The sequence below is a fragment of the Haliotis asinina genome, chromosome 4 (assembly GCF_037392515.1).
Source record: "Haliotis asinina isolate JCU_RB_2024 chromosome 4, JCU_Hal_asi_v2, whole genome shotgun sequence".
Lineage (NCBI taxonomy): Eukaryota > Metazoa > Mollusca > Gastropoda > Lepetellida > Haliotidae > Haliotis > Haliotis asinina.
The window spans coordinates 3,475,872-3,496,852 of record NC_090283.1 but is presented as its reverse complement, the minus strand read 5'-3'; the positions used below and the strand labels follow the sequence as shown (position 1 = coordinate 3,496,852).

At 41.8% G+C, this 20,981-nt stretch overlaps 1 protein-coding gene across 1 annotated transcript in view; it reads left to right on the top strand.

Annotated features, from left to right (window-relative positions):
* Positions 1 to 20,981, top strand: part of LOC137281207 (glypican-5-like) — a 91,823-nt gene that overhangs the window by 17,587 nt on the left and 53,255 nt on the right. The window contains exon 3 of the mRNA XM_067812329.1: positions 19,367 to 20,064. Within this exon, the coding sequence (XP_067668430.1) occupies positions 19,367 to 20,064 (698 nt within the window). The remainder of the gene's footprint in view (positions 1 to 19,366; positions 20,065 to 20,981) is intronic.

Sequence of the window (20,981 nt, the reverse complement as noted above, 5' to 3'; positions counted from 1 at the left end):
GAAAGCAGGGGACTTTTCCTTGCCAAACACAAGTGTTGAGGTAATACATCACTCGCTTCAGTCACTCTTGTCCCATGGTGTCTGTCACTGACGGATATTAACATACGTGTGTGTTTAGTGACATACCCATGCTATTTATGTGTCCGGACAGCTGTAGAGGAACAGCTGTATGCATTGTGCTGCTGTTTGACCACAGGAATCACTGCTACACTCTGTCTAAGGTTGATTCAATTCCTGCCCGCCTCGCCCATAAAGTACATTGTGAGCTGAATAAGTCTGCAGTGGTTCTGAATGAGCACCAGACAAAACACCACCGATTTATGTGGTGGGTATCGCTGTCATGTCCATGGTGCTATTGACAACCCTGCTATTGATGACTACAACGCTGCTATTGATGAAGGTCGGTAAGGAATGCAGGTGGGGAAGTAATGGACAGTTTATACTGGGTATGAATACTGGATAGTCCCTTGGAGATGACACAGTAATGTGTTCGTTTACATGCTTTGAGCGTGGCTCTTGTCAACAGTGGAGAATACAAACGGTAGAAGAGAAGGCAGAACACGAGAGGACAAGGGTACAGAACATGAGGGGTGGGGACAAGGGTACAGGACATGTGGGAGGGGAGGACAAGGGTACAGGACATGAGGGGTGGGGACAAGGGTACAGGACAAGTGGGAGGGGAAGACAAGGGTACATGACAAGTGGGAGGGGAGGCCAAGGGTACAGGGCATGTGGGAGGGGAGGCCAAGGGAATAGGACATGGGACAGGAGGACAAAGGAACAGGACGTGGGAGGGGAAGACAAGGGTAGAGGACATGTGGTAAGAGGGGGATAAGGATGAGCAGCTATGTCTGATATCAGGTTTGTCTGATGCTGTGGGAGGGCAACATAATAGTTGTTGTACACAGGTATCTGATCTGAGCTCTTACTCCTGGGGCCAGTTGTTGATAACCAGTTTTTGATGGGACACTTGCTCATCTCACTGCCAGCAGGAGGCCCCTGACCTCTAGCTCATGGAGTATGGGTGGAGGTCATTAAATGTGTTATACTCTGTCCACAGAGTAATTAGATCTATTACCCAGTGGTGTTTAGGAGCACCTGAACGGAAGGAGGCCTCAATTCAGGTGTGGGTGGTAAAGTGTGAAGTCACTGGACACTGACCTGGAACACTCTCAATGGTCAAGGCTAGACCCGCCTGATAGATCCATGATCAGTGGTGGGTGGCAAAGGCCAGATGAGTGGACATGGTCACCTAACCAGGAGCCGACACTGGCCATGGGCTTGGTCACCTGGACAATGATTACAGGTTTGGGGGATGTCTGGCTGGGGAGGGAATCAGGAGCTAAGGCATGCTCACCCTGGGGAAGAGGCCGGTTGAGGACAGGAATGTGAGATATTGTTCTTCCACATGGCCGACCATCTGTTGTTCTTGACTTGACGGACATATTGGCTGTCACCTGCTTCCTGTTTCTGACATGTGCAAATCAAACACCTCACTTCCCGCAAATTGATCTTGTTTTCATCTGAATTCATGAGCCTTCAGAGTAGCTTTGGGATCACCATGTTTATTCTGGGACAGAATTAGCTGATACTGTTGTATCACAGTTGTTGCACTGTCTTACAGTCAGTTGCTGCTGTTTATCATTATTGTTATTGTTACAGAAATGTTATTTGTGCCTGTCTGGTTTTTTGCCCATTCCTAATAATTGTTAGTTGGTAAAATGCTGGTTACAGTGAAGTGTCACCATTTTGAGGTTTTGACAGACTTACTGACAATGAAATCTACAGATGTAGTGAAGAGTATGAGAGGTCAGGTCCTTTAGGTTTGAGTCAGATGGGAAATTGGAAACATTTTCTGTTGGTGTACAGTCAGGTGTGATGTACGTAAAGTATTGCCTAGTATTTACGTATGGTGTTCTGTCTTGCCACACTGATAATCTAGAGCCAGTACTTGTACGACTTGGGTGTGACAGACTAGGTTGATTGACTGATTGACAGCCTCCCAGCTGCAGAAGACACAAGGAGACAACTCCCTGTTCCAACAACAACTTACAGATGCAGATGTTGCTCCTAGGTAAATGAACTGTTGGATATTGATACTCAACACTAATCAGCAGAATTGAGGTCAAGTCTGTCCATGACAAGAGACACTAGTTAGAGAATGATTTATGTCAATTTCTTCTAAATGATCACAACTGTAAATTATGTACTGGAGCTTAAAATGTTATCACATTGAAATGTGAATGTAATGTGACTTTTTGGATGTTTAAGATGTGCACCAAGTTCAGATTGGTTCAGAGGGGGTGAGCGGCTGTCCCTGCCACCACCTGTGTAAAGTGATGTTATCACACACTGAAATGTATGACGCTCATCAGCACTTGGCCTCCTTCCACATTGTGGAAATATTGGAATTAACAACAGTGAAATCCAGACCATGTACTTAGCATGTAGCTCTTGAAGTAAATGTGTCAAGTAGATTGTAATGGTCTGCTTAATCTATTCACTGGCTTGTTTGGCATTCATTCATCCATTCTCCCATCACTCACTCCACGTCACAGGTGGTGTAATTACTATGGTAACAGATGACAAATGATGGACAGGAGGCCCTCAGTGACAGCATTGTCATCCTTCATCTTCATCTTCAGCTCTGATCTGATGCTGACCACATGGTGTACAGATCTGTCCACAGCGGTATCAAGTGTCTGGCTCTTGTCACCATCCAGCAGTTATTGGTCATTCTGAGCTAGTCATAGTCTTGGTATTTTTTTCAAACATACGTACTTCTCTTAAACACAGTGTTTCTGTGAACATAGACTGAACAGCCAAAAAACCTTCTGTTTTTGAAAAATGACATCTCATAAAGGAAAGTGTTCGTGCTTTTGTGTTCTACTGAAAAAAAGGCACCATTTTGTTTGTTTTGCTGGTCAGCATACATCCTTCTCATGAACATAGAGTTTCTGCCAACGGAGGTACTTTTCATAAACATAGTGTTTCGTCAAACGCGTGCCGAACATAAGTACTTTTTTGCTAAAGTTCTTATGAGGATGAAGACGTTTATGGACAACTTCTTTCTTGCAGATGATGCGACATTTCGATATAGATTCTAACACCATTATAAAGAACGAGGCAGCATGTTGTGTCTAATGGTCATGAACTTTCTCAGGCAATAGAAAACCTCCACAACTCATTTGGAGATCATATTATTTATTTCAAAGTGTTTGTGCTGTGTGTTTCTTGATATGTTTTCGAAATATTTTTACTCTTTGCACTTACTTTCGAGATATTTCTAGATTATGCTTAGTGTGATGATTTTGACACCCCAGACAGGGAGTGATCCTTTGTCTGAGGTGTCTCTCACTATCACTTCTAATTTAAGAATGTTAGACATTTTGTTAGTGTTGGTGTGAAATCCGGGTGATATAATAATTGGTGCGAAATAAGCTCTTAGCCAACACAGATGAAATGACACAACTCTCTCTCGTTTCACACCCTCCCTTGCCAAGACTGAGAACACAAAAATCCCTTGTTTGCATACATTTGGCCTCAAAGGAAACGTTTACGAAGTGATCCTTTAAAATCGGCAATCAAACAAGTCTCATAGAGTAGGTGGCGAAAAGGCCCCTCACTTGCTGAACTGGCTTGATGGATTTGTTGTTGGCTGAGCAGAGTTCAAATATTGACCAAGGACTTTAGAATATCGGCAGGGTTTTGCTCCCCGACACTGTCCAAGTCTCTCAGTGTTCAAGTCGTTTTGGTCTCCTTGTGAGAGGGGATCTTAAAGTGAACTTGTGAAATCAACTGAAAAAAACAGTGTCTGGAATAGCTGGGCTGTCCAGGTGCTGTCTGAGCTGTGACACGCACCGGGAGTGGGAGAAGGGGTGGGTATGAAGCTGAAGGGTGGGCTGTCCAGGTGCTGCCTGAGCTGTGACACACACCAGGAAGTAGAGGGAGGTGAGGGGTGGGCTGCACAGGTGCTGTCTGAGCTGTAACACGCACCAGGAGTGGGGGGAGGGGTTCTTATGAAGGGGAAGGGTGGGCTGTGCAGGTGCTGCCTGAGCTGTGACACGCACCGGGAGTGGGGGGAGGGGTTGATACGAAGGGGAAGGGTGGGTTGGGTTTGAGGTTTAGCAACATTCACAAGGATGAATGTTGAATGTAATCCTTGGTGTTACTGTTGTTGGTCTGTGTCAGATTATCTGTTGATGGATGAATCATGAGGACCTTTATTTCCTTACAGTGATACAGCAGCAAAGCCCTGTCCATGACTTGGCTGTGTGTAAGGATAAGACTGGGTGTTAATTCCAAGTGTACACCCAGCTTGAGATGTATCCAGTGGCCCTCCGTACATTCTTGTCCCTGTCATAAGAGAGCAGTGTGTATACCATCCTGACACACACACTTACTGACACGTTCCACTGGGCTTCACACAGGGAGATATGGCAGTGATACCAGATTATCCCATGTGCCTGCTTATGTGTTGGGTTCAGATTGTACTCAACCTGACACTGTCATGGGTATTCACGGTCCTACTGTAGCTGATACCAGGCATGGACACATGATCTGCTTGATTCAGTTTTGTTTGATATAGACAACTGGCCTGTTGTGTAGATGTCACTGTGATAACTAGTCAGCATTGTCTAGGGACAGTGTGCAGGTTTATGGTTTCACATATTCCTGATGGATCTCAAACAGACTCTGATGTTGAAATACTCACCACAGAGGAGAATGCCATGTTTCACCTCCATGTCATTACATCCAATTTACTGAAAGCCTTTTTTAAAAATAGAATTATGTCTAGGACTGATTTGAATATCTTTTGGAAGATTACCCTGTATTTCTGTAAAAATGTGTCAGAATCAAATCATATCGGTACAAAAGAAACCATCATGAAAAGAAAATCTTTCTTCCTTTCTGATTAGCAAAACAATATTTTGAAATTTGATTTACTGCTAAAGTATATCTTCTTGCCAATTGGATTGGATTTTCAAGATCATCAGTTTTGTAATTTGAAAACTCTGGTAACCATGGAAACCAGGCCTGCAGTTATTGTGGTTTTATGTCCGTTAAGCGGCAACTTTTTGTGCAAGAGCCATCTGCTGTTCCAGTCTTGAGAAAGATGTTTTTTGCATTTTTTCGCTGCCATGTACAGCAGTATCATGTGATGTTTAGTCACGTGATGTCAAGCAGCACATCAGATGAAGGATCAGCACAAAGACTCGCTCCTTAAGTCCTGTGTTCAGGCTGCCAACATTCATGAATATAGATATGGGAAGTTCTCTTGATAATTTAAAAGATGTTGTTCTCTTAACTGTCTTGATTGTTAACGAGAACGAGACAGTAGAGGCCTCTGGGAATTTGTTCACTAGCTGAGTTACAAGATAGGTTGTAGATACTGTGCTCTATAACAGATTTGCTGACTAAGGGTTATGCTCGTGTCAGGTAGTCTGTGGGAACGAAACATATGGATTATTAAGATTATCTATAGCAAGAACAATAGATTATGTGTATTAACAACAATGGGTCACCCAGATGACAGAATAACACACCTTATCAGACATTGCTCAGCTGTTGAGATAGGCATTCAGTCAGTCAGTGTCCTTGTGTCAGTTTTCTGCTGTACAGTTGGCAGTATCCTGCCTAGTTACAGGACTGTCATATATTTGACACGTCCACATGGGCAGTGGGGTAGCCTAGTAGGCGAGCGTTCATTTGTCGTGCTGAAGACCTGGGCTCGATTCCCCACATGGGTACAAGGCGTGAAACCCATTTCTGGTGTCTCGTGCCATGATATTGTTGGAATATTGCTAAAAGCGATGTAAAACTAAACTTACTCACTCACTGAAGTCAATATACCCTCAGACCATCACATACCCACCTCTGTTGCATATCTGTGGCTTGTAGACATGAAAAATGAAACTTTGTCAACTTGTCCTTCACAAAAACACAGGCTCACTTGAAACTGTTGAAACTCACCATATACTTGTCCAGCAAACTCACCATATACTTGTCCTGCAAACTCACCATATAGCAATCCTGAAACGTCACCAAATACTCATCATACAGCCTCACCATATACTTGTCATACAGCCTCACCATAAACTTGTCATGCAACCTCACTATATACTTGTCATGCAACCTCACCATATACTCGCCATGCACCTTGTGCATCTCTAACCAGCATCCCAGGCTTACATCACTCTCACTGAATAGCTGCAGCTGATGTAGAATTCTGGGTAAAAACGTTGCCATGTTTCTTGTTGATACTGACAGCGTAGATTGATGGTGGGAAGTCAGGATCACATACAAAGGGCAGCTTCATGAATTTTGCCAGCAGATAGGAAAGGGCAACAAGGTCATGATGCACTGTTTGTGTTTTTACCAGCATGTATCAGCATTGATTTTTGTAGGACGGCTGACCAGGATTTTATTACCAAGGATCATTAGGTGGAGGGAAATCCTTGATTTCTGATTGAAGTTGGATTTTTGCCATTGCTTCATATAAAATTTTATTGCATATCATTTATAGGATGAGATATGAGTAAGTAATCGAGACAGCCTTTGATGTTGTGAAATGATGTAAATAAGATGCAGAGGATTTAGAACATGGTTGAAAATGCTGATTACTTTCTTCACTAATGGTGTTTTGCAGAATTGATGGAATCTGTTTTCTTAATGATGAAAGTCAATTCAGACCAATTTTGGAAAGAAATTTGCTAATAAGATTTTTTCAGGAGAAAAATGATTAACAGATAAAAAAAGCCAAATTTTGGATATTGAAAGATGATTGGTGGGAGTGGTATTTGAGTGTGATGTGATTATTGACAATGGATATGTGTCACTGATCATTATATCCCAAGAATCATGTATATTTATGGTTGGGAGTGTTATATGCCTATCTAGAGTGTTGACAGGGTGTCAAGTGGCATCCAGCTCTGTCTGATACCAGTATTGGGTGTCATGTCATGAATATCTAACAACCAACACAGCATTGGTCAGTCGTTGTGGTCTCAGCCTTTATCATGTCCTCAAGATCAGGTGACAAGTTTGCACATGACCAGCTGGACATCATTGTCTGAATACTCACAGCTATTTTTCTGTTGGAGGCATTTATTTGAGATTATCTCCAGGTGATTGATCTGTCTGTCCTTGTTTTTCATCAGGCAGTCACCACTGACAGTGCTCATCTGTTTCACGGTCTGGAGGTGTTGACGACATGTTAATGTTCAACGTCTCATGTATATTGCAGCACACTGACCAGTGAATGCCCACCTTGCTGGTACATTAGTGATGTGATTGTGTGACGGATGAAGATGTCGGAGGTGGGGATGTCCGAGTTGTACGCCTCATGTTGGCTGTCAATGATCAATCATAGTTGTCTTTAGGTGTAGGAAACCTCCACGTTCCTGCAGGACCTTAACACCCAATGGAAACACTTCTCTTCCAACTGTCATGTATTGTCAGTACAACTCGTTTCAAGTACCAGCCTTCATGTATTGTCAGTACAAGACATCTCCAGTACCCACCCTTCATGTATTGTCAGTACCCACCCTTCATGTATTGTCAGTACAAGACATCTCCAGTATCTCCAGTACCCACCCTTCATGTATTCAGTACAAGACATCTCCAGTACCCACCCTTCATGTATTGTCAGTACAAGACATCTCCAGTACCCACCCTTCATGTATTGTCAGTACAAGACATCTCCAGTACCCACCCTTCATGTATTGTCAGTACAAGACATCTCCAGTACCCACCCTTCATGTATTGTCAGTACAAGACATCTCCAGTACCCAACCTTCATGTATTGTCCGTACAAGACATCTCCAGTACCCACCCTTCATGTATTGTCGGTACAAGACATCTCCAGTACCCACCCTTCATGTATTGTCGGTACAAGACATCTCCAGTACCCAACCTTCATGTATTGTCAGTACAAGACATCTCCAGTACCCACCCTTCATGTATTGTCAGTACAAGACATCTCCAGTACCCACCCTTCATGTATTGTCAGTACAAAACATCTCCAGTACCCAACCTTCATGTATTGTCGGTACAAGACATCTCCAGTACCCAACCTTCATGTATTGTCGGTACAAAACATCTCCAGTACCCAACCTTCATGTATTGTCGGTACAAGACATCTCCAGTACTCAACCTCCATGTATTGTCGGTACAAGACATCTCCAGTACCCAGCCTTTATGTGTTGTCAGTACAAGACATCCTCAGTACCCAGCCTTCATGTATTGTCAGTACAAGACATCTCCAGTACCCACCCTTCATGTATTGTCAGTACAAGACATCTCCAGTACCCACCCTTCATGTATTGTCAGTACAAGACATCTCCAGTACTCAACCTCCATGTATTGTCAGTACAAGGATATTTAACTAATATATGACTGGGTTGCTCTTTAACATTCTCTAAGTAATGTATGTTGACTTAGCTCCTATGTTTAGCTTTCATCATGGTGTTGTTTTAGCCATCTACAGGATTGGCTATGCTCAGGTCTGGACGTATCCCTGACAGTTTGGCAGTTCACTGGGAACTGCAACATGTTAATGAAATTTTCCTTCAGTTTCTACAAATACTGTACTCTTATACATTAAACATGGTTTGGGCACCAAGGAATATAAAGTCAAATATGAGGCCATAGCCAATGTATCATATTGGCAGAAAAAAAACATGATATAATTATATTGTGGCCAAGGGGAGTGATAGTGAGCACATAGTCCTCTCACTTGACTGAATGAGGACAGAGTCGGTAAACAATCATCAAAAGTGTTGAGAGATTTGTCAACACTGACACTAGATGTATATTTCATGGAAGTTGATATTAATCTTCAATATTCCCAAACCCAAGAGACTTGCAGGAGTCAATGGGCATGGATCTTGTTAATTGCTGGTACTTCTCAGCCTGTGTGGCATGAAATTTGCCCCCAAAGATTTTTGTAAATGGAATTGTAGGCAGAACCCAGTGCTTGTATCCCCATTTGAACTCATGGAAAAATTTGGTCAGCAGTACCCCAGACTTGTCTCCTCATTTGAACCGAGAGTCAGAATTGGTCAGAAGGGTTGGGTGGAGGGGAAGGGTTTCTATGTAATGAGGAACACTGTCTGTGATGTGTCTTGTATGCAGGTCGGAATGGGTACCACTGCAGAATCAGAAGGTCTGTAAATCTGTGGTAGGCAACATTATGTTATGTTTGTGTTAAGGTTTCGAGATCTGATCACTGTGGCTGGCAGTTTGCTAATGAGGATTCAGCATGTTTGTCCAGGCAAAGGGAATGCTCTATATGTAATGACAGTAATATCCTTTCACAGTACAATGTCGCTCTCAGCTGAATACACACACACACACTGTGTGAAAACAGTATTGACAGTACGCTGGACCCAACTTGTTGAACATGAAACACATTACAGAAACATATTACCTATTGAACATTTTGTATCTTGCTTTCAATAGACGCACCTTTGAATGTTTGGTGTGACATCATGCTTGTACCGACTTGGATAACCTATGTATGTAGGGTGGTATTATAAGGAAAAGGTATATAAGGAAAGTGGTAAAGTTATGCGTAGATACAACTTGACATTGTGCTGTAATAGTTACAGTTCTGGTGTGCCTGTGTTGAAGTGTAAGTCAGCTCCATCAAGTTAAGTCTCTAATTCAGCTGTGTAAAGGAGAGCTCTGTGGTGTCTGGTCTGATAAAAACTGCTGCAGGCAGCTCTATTTAGTCAAGTCTGACAGTTGTAGCTCTGATAGAGACAAGTAGGTTTAGTCATGTGTGACAGTGGTAGCTCTGATACAGGCATCTCTGTTTTGTCAAGTCTGACAGTGGTAGCTCTGACACAGGCATCTCTGTTTTGTCAAGTCTGACAGTGGTAGCTCAGCTACAGGCAGCTGGGTTTATCAAGTCTGACAATGGAGGCTGTGCTACAGGCAGCTGGGATTAGTCAAGTCTGACAATGGTAACTGTTAAAGGTATGCTAAAGGTAGCTATGTTTATCTCTGATGCATCCAGCAGTGTCAGGTACTGGTCAGTCAGGTTACGACCCAATATCTAGGTCAGGGTCTGGTGTGTATACTTCCTGACTGTAGGGAGAGTGCCTTGAGTCTGATGCAACAACCTGTACATGCATAGATCTGCATATCTGAAGGGGTGATGAATAATAGATGTTATGTCTGATTGACATGCATACACTCTGATGTCTCCATGATGTGAACTTTGTGTCTCATGGTGCTTGTCAGCTGACACATTTATGGTACATTAATAATTCTCTATGTTTGTTCTTGGATCCCATGTGAAAAGAAGTGAAATAAGTCTGAGTTAAGGCTAGCAGTAGTCGGTAAAAATGATCTAAACACTGTCAAAAACTGACGTCTTTCCTCACTCAGAAGTATGGTTTTGATGAGACAATGCTTTCAAATTGGGACACAAGACTAAAGTCTGGGAGAAAAAGATCCAATAAAAAATAATAAAACTGTTCACAGAGCATGGTTAAGTTCCAAGTTTATGATCAGAATCTGGTGCGGAAAGGTTTACTGCTGCAAGTAGTAAGGATACCTTTGAGTGTTGATTTTCTCTTTGTTGTCTTTGAATGTTGGATAACACCCTGGTTGTCAGAAACACAGTTTCTAGGAATCCAAGCTACACTGAGAGGATAAATAATTTTAGGTCATAAAAATAACTCAGTTGTGGGCACGAAAGAATTGTAAAGACTCGACAGTGCTCCCCATGGGTTCTTGAATAATTCATTCCTGTTCTCTGTGAAGACTGCTGGCCTGGGTGGACGCGATTTATAATGGCCTGAATGAAAACTGCCCTTAATTGAATGGAAGCCAACATAAAAGACTGGTGCATAAAAATCTGAATATTTTATTTATTGAATAGGAATTTGGTTTATGACAAAGTGTCTATTGTAGAAGACGTTGCTGCTGTTGAACAGAAGTCATTGGAAATGATTCTCAGGTACTCAGCTGTGTCTCGTATTGTGAGGCTGCCTACATCCATCATGCTTGGTGTTGCCCTGGTATTACACATGGGGGCATTTGAGCAAAGCCTGTTGTCTTGCAAACTGAGACAGGAATGATTGATATTGTGCAAATGTTGTTAATTAGCTTAGAAATGAAAAAAAGTTCAGATTAGCTTTCTCAAATGAAATATTGTTTAAGTTGTTGAACTGATCAATCAGACGGTGGCCTTAATACCAACATTCCTGATGTATGAGTGTCCTTTGTTGTCAGGTTATACCTGATGGCCATCTGTATTAGGAGTATGTTGTAATGGGCAACAAAGCCTTAGCAATAAGTCTGTTTGGTGTCTGAATTGAACAATAGGTTTCTTAGCTGGACAAAATGTACACCCATAGAATCTGTACACATCAAAAAGGGAGGAAAGTGTTTTTAGAAAGCATTTACTTGTTCTGATGACATCAGTGGTGTTATTGTCCTGTGAGCACATTATGGCCATTGGGGGCTGCCATTAGCTGAGTGGCCAGTCCAGCCAGGTGTCTATATATACAGCAAGATATCTGATCTCAAAAGAATGCCACTGTGCTTGTAAATATTCTTATGCTAAACTTTGTTTAAATGATTTATAACTGGGACAGCTTTCTCTTGACATATGGATTTCTGAAATATCCATGAAGTGTCCAGCTTGGGAAACAAATGTTTTAGGAATTAAAAATGTGCTTTCATTCATGTGAAATGATAAAAACAATTTTAATGTAATAATTGTGATTTGAACTGTTCTTAAAACTCATTAGTGAATGTTTAGGTGATTTGGCAAACTTTTACAAATACAAATTTAACTTTCATAGCTGTTTCCTGGCCAAATTGCAAAATAAATTCACAGCCCTCCTTGATGTGCTTCAGTTGTTGAAAGTTACTCCTCGGGGAGAGCTGCATTCAGCTGAACTTTTTTACACATGGATGTAATAGCTGCAAGTATATTTCTTACCTTTAACCCTTCCTGGTGTAAGATGTGATGTGCACTCCCAAGAGATTGCTCTTCTCAAGTCTGTGTACCATGTACTTGCTCATGACAGACTAGCGAAGGTTGTGTGTGCTGAAAGTTATCAAGGTATTGTGGAAGTTAACAGGGTGGTGGAAGGTAGTTTTGACTGTGGAAACAAAGGGGTTAACCCGGCAAAGGGTCCTGGCGGATCAGCTGGGAAATGCAATGTACGCATGTAAATCATGAACAGCCATCTCCAAAAGCTGTTGGAACTATTACCAAGATTTAGCGGGAAGACCAGTAGTGTGCAGATATGGTTTAAGACATTCCAGGCCTCTACAGTATGTTTCACATACCAGTCCCTGTCACAGCCTTGCCAGTTTCCTGTACAGTACCTCTCACAAGGACATCCTTGATGCACTTCACTAACTGTTGAGTTGTAGGTAACCAAATGGAAAGTATGGCCTGTCTAATCCAATAGTCATCAGGTACTTGTCACATGGTGATCACTCACTTGGTATAGCTTGTCAACTATTTCTTATGGATCTTTTTCTGTAGTGAGAATGAGTCAAAGACTTATGATTCACAGTACATCTCAAGAAAGGGGAGTATCTTTTGATTGTCAGTGTATTTACTCCATACCGTCTTACATAAATGTGTGTTAATGAGAAGATCTGTTTGTTTGTCTATACATACAGGCACATCACAACGCAACCTGCTTCTTGGAATAACGTGTTATTTCTGATGCGTAGGGTACTTGACACTTCATGATGTTAACCCAGAATACAATCTGCTCAGACAGATTTTTATGTCCTTTTTCTAGTGAGAGTAGTGTTGTGACTGAATGTGAGAAGAACTCCCTTGGTAAAACCATCAGTTCCAGCAGCACTAGGTTATGTACTGGGGAAATATATTTATTTTGTTACTTGCTATCTGCTCCATTTGACCTTAAAGCCATGTTTCTGAGACTACAAGAACGTTTTGTGAAGAAGTAACAATTTATTGTTTTAAACATGGTTTGAAATATGCAATAGCCATGTGTTGGATTTGAAACACATAGGGCAGTAATTTAGTTGTTATTTGTAAAAAGAATGTTCACAAGATGACAAGATCATACCCTGTGTTAGCAATATATAATATTATTAGTGAGATTCTGAAATTGGTCATTTCATGTAATGACTAAAACTTTGTGAAATGACTTATGACTTAGAGGGTCATCATTTTGTCAAACAACAATCAATATACTTCTGTCATGTCATGCAATTTCACCTAATAACTTAATCTACAAAAGTGCATAATGATTTCAACTAGCAGTTAAAACTATTGTGGCAGCAACTGTTGTTCTTCAGCTTGACTTTGAAGCATTTATTTGCGTTATTTGCTTGTTTGACACTTGCTGTGTCCAGAGCAGCACCATTCCTCCACATATAGATGAACTGACATATCATGAAGTAACAAAAGTATACTGATGTGAAATGACTGACCTGGCCTCTTACTCATTTCACAAAATGACTGACCTGGCCTCTTACTCATTTCACAAAATGACTGACCTGGCCTCTTACTCATTTCACAAAATGACTGACCTGGCCTCTTACTCATTTCACAAAATGACTGACCTGGCCTCTTACTCATTTCACAAAATGACTGACCTGGCCTCTTACTCATTTCACAAAATGACTGACCTGGCCTCTTACTCATTTCACAAAATGACTGATATCACAATCTGATTGCAACGTATATACCTGTTGTAAGGGGGATAATAGGAATTAAGGTCAGTCAGCTATTCTGATGTAATGCCTGCAGCAGTTTAGATAATAGCCAGTCTGACAGTGCTGCTAGTCCCAGTGTTGGTACTCACAGAAGGTCCAGCTCCTACTTCTTGTACTACCACATAATGCTGCCTGCAACCAAATTGCTTGATTGACCTATTACAGCCAAGATGTGAATTCTAGAAATGCTTGTTGTAAAGGGCAGCAGCTGTGTGATAGGTCTAGACATTGTAATAGCCTGCTACAGCTGCTGGTGTTGACTGGGGTCATCTACCCAGTGACAGATTTCCTTCTCCCCCAGGGGCGCTAGTTCTTCACACTGCGTCTTACACTCAGGCTAATCGTGTAACAACATTTATGTGTGCTTGTCCCGTGTGCACTCACTCTAGGTTTAAATGTGGAGCTGTTTTATGCTGATGTTAACATACCGCTGGGAATGAACGAACACTTTTAGAGGATAAGTCTTGTGTTCAGTGTTGGCAACCTGAGGATGTACGCTCTCGTTGACATGGTGCTGTGATGTGTGCGTTGTGGTGTAGTGAACTGTGTTGTCTGTGGTGTGGTGTGGTGTGGTTAGTGATGTAGGGTGTATGGTGTGTCGAACATTGTCCTCAGATTTCAGATGTGGTATACTATACACCTAAATTACTCTCTGCATTAAGTGCTGGTCCAAAGTACATGTAAATTATTCACACAAATGAAGTGAGTTGCTACACAGACGACTGAATCTCAATACAATTCGGATAAGTTGCCAGGTCTGGGATGTAAATCCCCTATTGTCAAACCAAGATGCCATTGATTGCAGTCTGTCATCAAACATCTAACTTGGCCCGAAGTCATCTTGGATTGTAATGAAATCTATGACGGGAACTGACGATATTCATATTTCATCACTTGTATATAGCTCCCCGGAGGACCGGTCTTCAAAGCAAGGAGTGCCAAGTGATTGCCATTGTTAATTCATTTCTGCTGTTTTTTCAGCTACGTTTTTGTTCTATGCCTGTGTGAGTTTCACACTTGCAAGCATGTGCATGTTTTCATATGCGTGCCGCATATCATCAGTGTGTGTTGCAGGGCTGTGCCTTTGGTGTTGTGTGTTTCGTGCTGTATCTTTCGTGCAAGTGACACATAATTTGTGAAAGACGTGGCTCACATTTCCTCTGATTCCGTTGTTTGTGGGTGTGGGGAGGTGTAGGATGTTGTGCATGACTGGTTTAGCTGCACCTGAAATACGATCTCATATCACTGTGATATTATGTTGGGGAGTTAATACACGGACAAACTTGCTGGACATACATAGACTGATAATAGACTTAATATGTCAAAGTGATTAATAAGTTGATGGATTTCCATCCCAGTACATCAGTACATGATTTGATCCTTCGATCTTGTCTGGATCAGTTTCATGTTTCTGCTTGCAGTACTGTATCACGTAGTATTCATGATGACGTTGCTCAGTTGCTTGTTATGCTTCTCCATGTATGGTATGTTTATTTGACCATGTACACATCTTTGAGGATCTGCTTAGAGTAGACTGAACATAGTCCATCAATTGATGTCCATATGCATCTAATGTCCATTCAGGAATCAGTGCAGTATTGTATCAGGGAATATAAAACTTGGTTAGGCTGTGGAATGATAGGTGGTCAGAGCCTCAGCATGTACCAGTCCCCTAATTCCTTGTTTCCACAGCTAAGTAGCCAGTAGCCAAATAGCCAGGATGTGTAACTCTGAAGCTTAATGAGTTACTCAGTTACAGTGGGTCTGTCCCCATCCTCTGTGCTCATCAACCCTCCTAACCTCCTAACAAGGTGAAATCTGTGCTGTGCATTAACTGTCTGAATACCAGGGATCTCCTCCCCCTGTGCGATGCCGATCATCGTTCTAGCCAGTCAGGCGTAAATAGCCAAAGTCCCTCCATCAATGATTCATGCCCAGTGCTGTAAGTATCCCAGTTGAAACCGACAATGATCTATAGACGGAAATCAATTTTGCAATTGCCGATCCTCATGCCCCCAGCGGCTAATTGGATTGGGGGGTGACTACATCAGTGACCCCTACCGGCACAAACTGTGTACAGGATCTGACAAGATCGGGAGTATGTGACATCATACTGCGGGTCAGACGGACACATTTCTGTCTGATTCACTAGCGGCAATTAGTGTAATTTGGTGTAGATTGGACTGAAGGTGTAATATACTACATTGTTGTATTAGTGACCCAGACAGGTCAAAGTAGTTACAACATCATGGAACATCATTTATGATGTAGCTCTCCACTGTCACACTGTAGTGTCCACTTGGGCCTCGACTGCTTCATTGATGTTCAGAACTTGATGTTTGGATGTTTGCAAACAGGAAGGATATCAAACTTTGATGTTTATGACTTCAATTTTCTCATTGGCAAAGAGATTGAAAGTTGGGAGTTATTTTTGAACATGTGAATTGATAATGATGACTATTAACATTTCTAAACTGATTGTACCAGTCCATGAAACTTTAAACACTAATTCTATCCCAGTGAGGGTAAATATTATATTTTATGTGTATTATCAGATAGTATTTTGTCCTTGTGTCGGGTCTGCAGACTGGAAATTTTTTTCTGGAGTAATGCATGAGGAGCAGTAGCTTGGAGTGGGCTTCAGACACAAGGTGACATGTAGATGAAATATGGGTGTCACAGGATTCTCATGTTCTCTCACAGACACATTACTATACTCTGGACACCTGTCAACTGTGCTTGAGTTTTAGCTGCCAAAGCCACACAAAAACAAATAGATTATTACACTGTGTATGTTGTTGATCTTGATTCTCAGCTCCCTTAGGAGTACACAACCCAAACTTCCTGAATAGCCACACTACAAACATACTGCAGTGCACCCGGTCACTGCTGGGTGAACAGAGGCATACCTCCAAGAATGTCAAGTGGCCTTTCATGTTCTTCGTTGAGGATCAGATTGGTGGACCTGGAAGCTCCTCAGGATGAAGTTACCATAACTGGTGCTACATCCAGAATTCCTTCACCTGAAGGTTGACTTGTACACAGGACGAGGTGCCACATCCAGTACTCCTTCACCTGAAGGTTGACCTGTACACAGGATGAGGTACAAAGACGAGGTGCCGCATGAAGTACTTCTTGACCTGAAGGTTGCCCTGTACACAGGATGAGGTGTCACCATCATCAGTTACACACCCATGCTTTGTGCCCTCTTGGTTCTGTAGTCAGCTGAGAGTATGTTGGTGATGCACCAAAGTGGATATCTAAAGTGTGGATTAACTTGGCTAGCTCCTTTGGTTATTGCCTAAATATTCATATGAAGGGTTTTGGCTGCCATGATCAGCTTACAGTATTCGTCAGACAGCACTTGTTAGTAACCTCTGGTATCTTGGCCGTACATGATTTCATGCACACTGAAGCACTTGTTACAAATAGCACAGCATAATAATCTGAGGAGTGGAGGAACATTTTCAGATAGTGATGGCTTGGAAATGTTAGAGAATTCAGAGAATTTAATTTAGATAATAGTCGTCAGAATGGGTTTATGGTTATCTTCATTAATAAGTGATCTACATGGATATGATAGATGACAACTGTATACATGTTATGTCAGCTCTGTGTTATCTGAAATTACGCTTTCAAAGGAACATTTAAGCAGATTTAGGTTTTCTTGGTACTGGCTGGTCTCCATGCACTTCAGGTGAAGAGGGAAAAGGTTGGCTGGGTGCTGTCTGGTAGAAGTCTTTGTGTTGAGGATGTGGTAGTTGTGATGGCAGTTTTTATGTGAACCTGTGTTGAGGATGTGGTAGTTGTGATGGCAGTTTTTATGTGAACCTGTGTTCAACTGTATGTGGCTGTATATGGTTCCCAGGTGGAGTGCTGTCATTTGGATCTGTAAATGAGGAGAATGTTTTTCCTGGTTCTAAGTACAGCTGCATGTCTTGTGTTAACAATTAATGTACATAGCTGGACTATCCTCTCATTATTGACTTACTCACATGGACTGGTAAGAAGTTGCACTTATCCTGTCCTATCTCATCTGAACACTACCACCCTCACCCCTACCCCCACCCCTACCCTCACCCTCACCCACACCCTCACCCACCACCGCCAGTATATCTCGCCCCTTTCCTCATATACTGTAAATCATCAAATTTTTGTGAGCATGATATTTTTGCGCAAATTGCGAATGACTCGAGCTCGCAAAAATATTATGACGCAATTTGCTGGTAGAATGCAATTAATAGTCAGCAAACGACCTGTCCTATCTTTGCTTTATTATTCACCAGTTCTTATAATTAACAATAGAAAATGTAATCTAGACAACACATATATTAAGCAACAACGTGAAGAATGACTAATTACTTGTCACATGTGTGTCACATGTCAAACAATGGATACCTGAACAAAAGTCACTCAATCAGTACGTCCGATAGTCCAGACAGGCACCAACCACGCAACACACATTTCTTCGAGACTGTTTGAAAGGCCAAGACCATCCAGCGGGCGTGAATAGGTTTCAGTGACACTTACCTGGAGATCAACAGCTTCTCCGACGCTGACTAAACTGGTCCTTCATCAGGAAAACATCACTGATTGCATACATGCAGAAGTACTCCACTGAATGGTGTTCAAGATTAGCGGCAAATTTTAATATGTGATTGGATTTACCTGAGATAAAACTTTCAGATGCAAGTAAGCTTTGAAACTGTCAAACTAAAGTATGTTTTGAGAATTAGGTAAGTCGCAAAAATATTATGTACAAACGTCTTTTGGTTGCCACTCGCAAAAATATCGTGATTTACAGTACTTCCCTACCCCTAATATTCTTCCCCACCCCTTGATATCCACCCTCACACTTGATATTCCCCTTTATTCACAGCACTAGTAGAAAAATACATCCTTAAGAACACAACCCTACTCCCAGTATTACTCAATGCCTGTCCCCTTACTATGTTGCCAATGCACTGACATTTAGGGCAGAGGAAGAGGCTGTCAAAGCGACGTTCTAAACTGCTGGTTTTCTGCCACTTAGTCCCCCTGCTGAGTTCCAACAGAACAGTTCTCTCTAACCACAATGTCCGTTATGTGATATATGTCAAAACATGGTGTGTCTGCTATGAATGACTTTTGATCTCTTGTATTATTTCACTTTCCATACTTGGCAAGGCAGGTCATGTGGAGTACATCGGAAACCTTGGGGGCACCAGCTCTGATATATCTGCACGCATTGACGTGCTCCCTAAACAACAATCCGTTTCACATTTCTGTTTCAAATAAATGTCAGGCTACTTAACTGTGCATGGGGATCTACTTTACAATTTTTTTTTAATTGTATATTTCATTTTTCACTCTGCCTTTTAAAGGCCCACTATGGGTTGGGAAAAATAGGTGTTTGAGCGTGTGGTTGCATATTTAATTGTCACAAGTTTCATCAAGGTAATTGTAGTTGTGTATTTTGTACTTTTTAGTGTACTGAGGTAAAACAAAGTATTATCTCAATACAGACTGAATGGCTGTACTGAAATGTCCTTTCTTGTGCTGTACTTGTGTCCTGGATGGTCTGTTACCAGAACATTACCAGAACATGTTACTGCTATCATGTCTCATTGTATTTCTATAACTGTGTTTTGTGTTTTTACAGAGAGGATACTTGATATACTGGAGGAGGCACAGAACCGGACCGCCGTCATCCTCACCCGAGTCCACAACATCCCATGGAATGAGCACCACGGCACTGTCAGCGACTTCTTCCTGGATATGGAGCAGTATGCCCGGCGCCAGCATGTCAACCTTCAGGACTCAGTCCAAACCTTCTTCACCGAACTATTCCCATCTGTCTTCTACTTCATCCTCAGTGACCCCACTGTCATCCGCTACGATGACCACTACCGCAGCTGTTTGCTGCAGGCTGAGGAAGATGTCCAGCCATTTGGCAATGTCCCTAAACATCTTGCCCGCAAGATTGTCCAAGCTTTTCAAAGAGCACGGGCATTTGTCAATGCCTTGTCTGTGATCACAGAAGCCATTAATTCCACGGATCATATCAAGTTTGATTACAATTGTCTAGAAGCTGCAACACGGTTGCAATACTGCTCACATTGTCAGGGATATGTCGATGCTAAGCCTTGCCATGGTTTCTGCTTGAATGTTATTGGAGGCTGTCTGGCAACTGAGTCAGAAATAAGCCCGGCTTGGGATGATCTTATATCAGCAGTCAGAACACTCACTAACGGCATGAAGGAAACATTCAGTCTGGAAGTAGTTTTAAGTGGTATGCATGAACAGATTTCAGAAGGAATACTTCAAGCAATGGATGATGGACCAAGGATTTACAATAAGGTAATACTCTTTTCTTTGTATTTTGTAAAACAACTTGCATGTATTAAATCTGGCTAAGGTTTCACTGATCTGTAAGCCATGATTCTGTCTACATGCATAGAAGAAAGTTATCCAAAGGACCAGTAAGTAAGTAATTTGAAAGGTCACATAAAGTGGATGTTTCTGGAACATTCTGGCAAGAATGGTGCTCATGCTGTTGACCTTAGGTTTGCACTGTTATGTTCAGGCCAGCATGATGTAGTTATTAATATTGCTGGTTAGGGTGCCAAATGACTATTGTTCAAAGCTGCCACTATTGTGGATTTGAATGTTCTTTAGGACGAACTTACGACAGTAAGATGAAGATTGTAAGATGGAGTGGGGCCAGAGCTGTTAATTGGCTGTAGCGGATCTCTCCACAGAATGTAGGAAGTCTTCTATTACCTAAACATTGTCGTCCAATTTAATCTTGACATTCTCCTTACTTGAATCAATAATTGTCAGGATTACAGACAGTCTCAACACCAGGATGATACGCTAGACGTGGATTCCTCATTCTCGTCTGCTGCTGCAACACTTGACAAGAATAAGTTATTTATATCTTGTGACCAGATAGTCAGCTACATCACAGCCAAAAATTGTGTGCAACAAGAAGTGTCTTGTTGGTTACCCTGATGTTAGAACTTACAGTACCCCTGGTTGCACTGGTAGGGGGTGCTCTAGAGTTTGATGCAAGGGGGACAACAGTTCTCTAATGGTAGAGAGTTTCAACCACGTTTTCAATCCGAGATGTGTATTAGATCTTAGGTGGAAGCATCACTAAAAACATCTAAACACTGTTGTGTGTGGTTTGTGATTAGATTGAAGTTGGAGCCAGATCTTCTAATCTTTTTCTTTTGTTGTTATTGTAAGATCTGTTTGTAACAGTCATCATATTT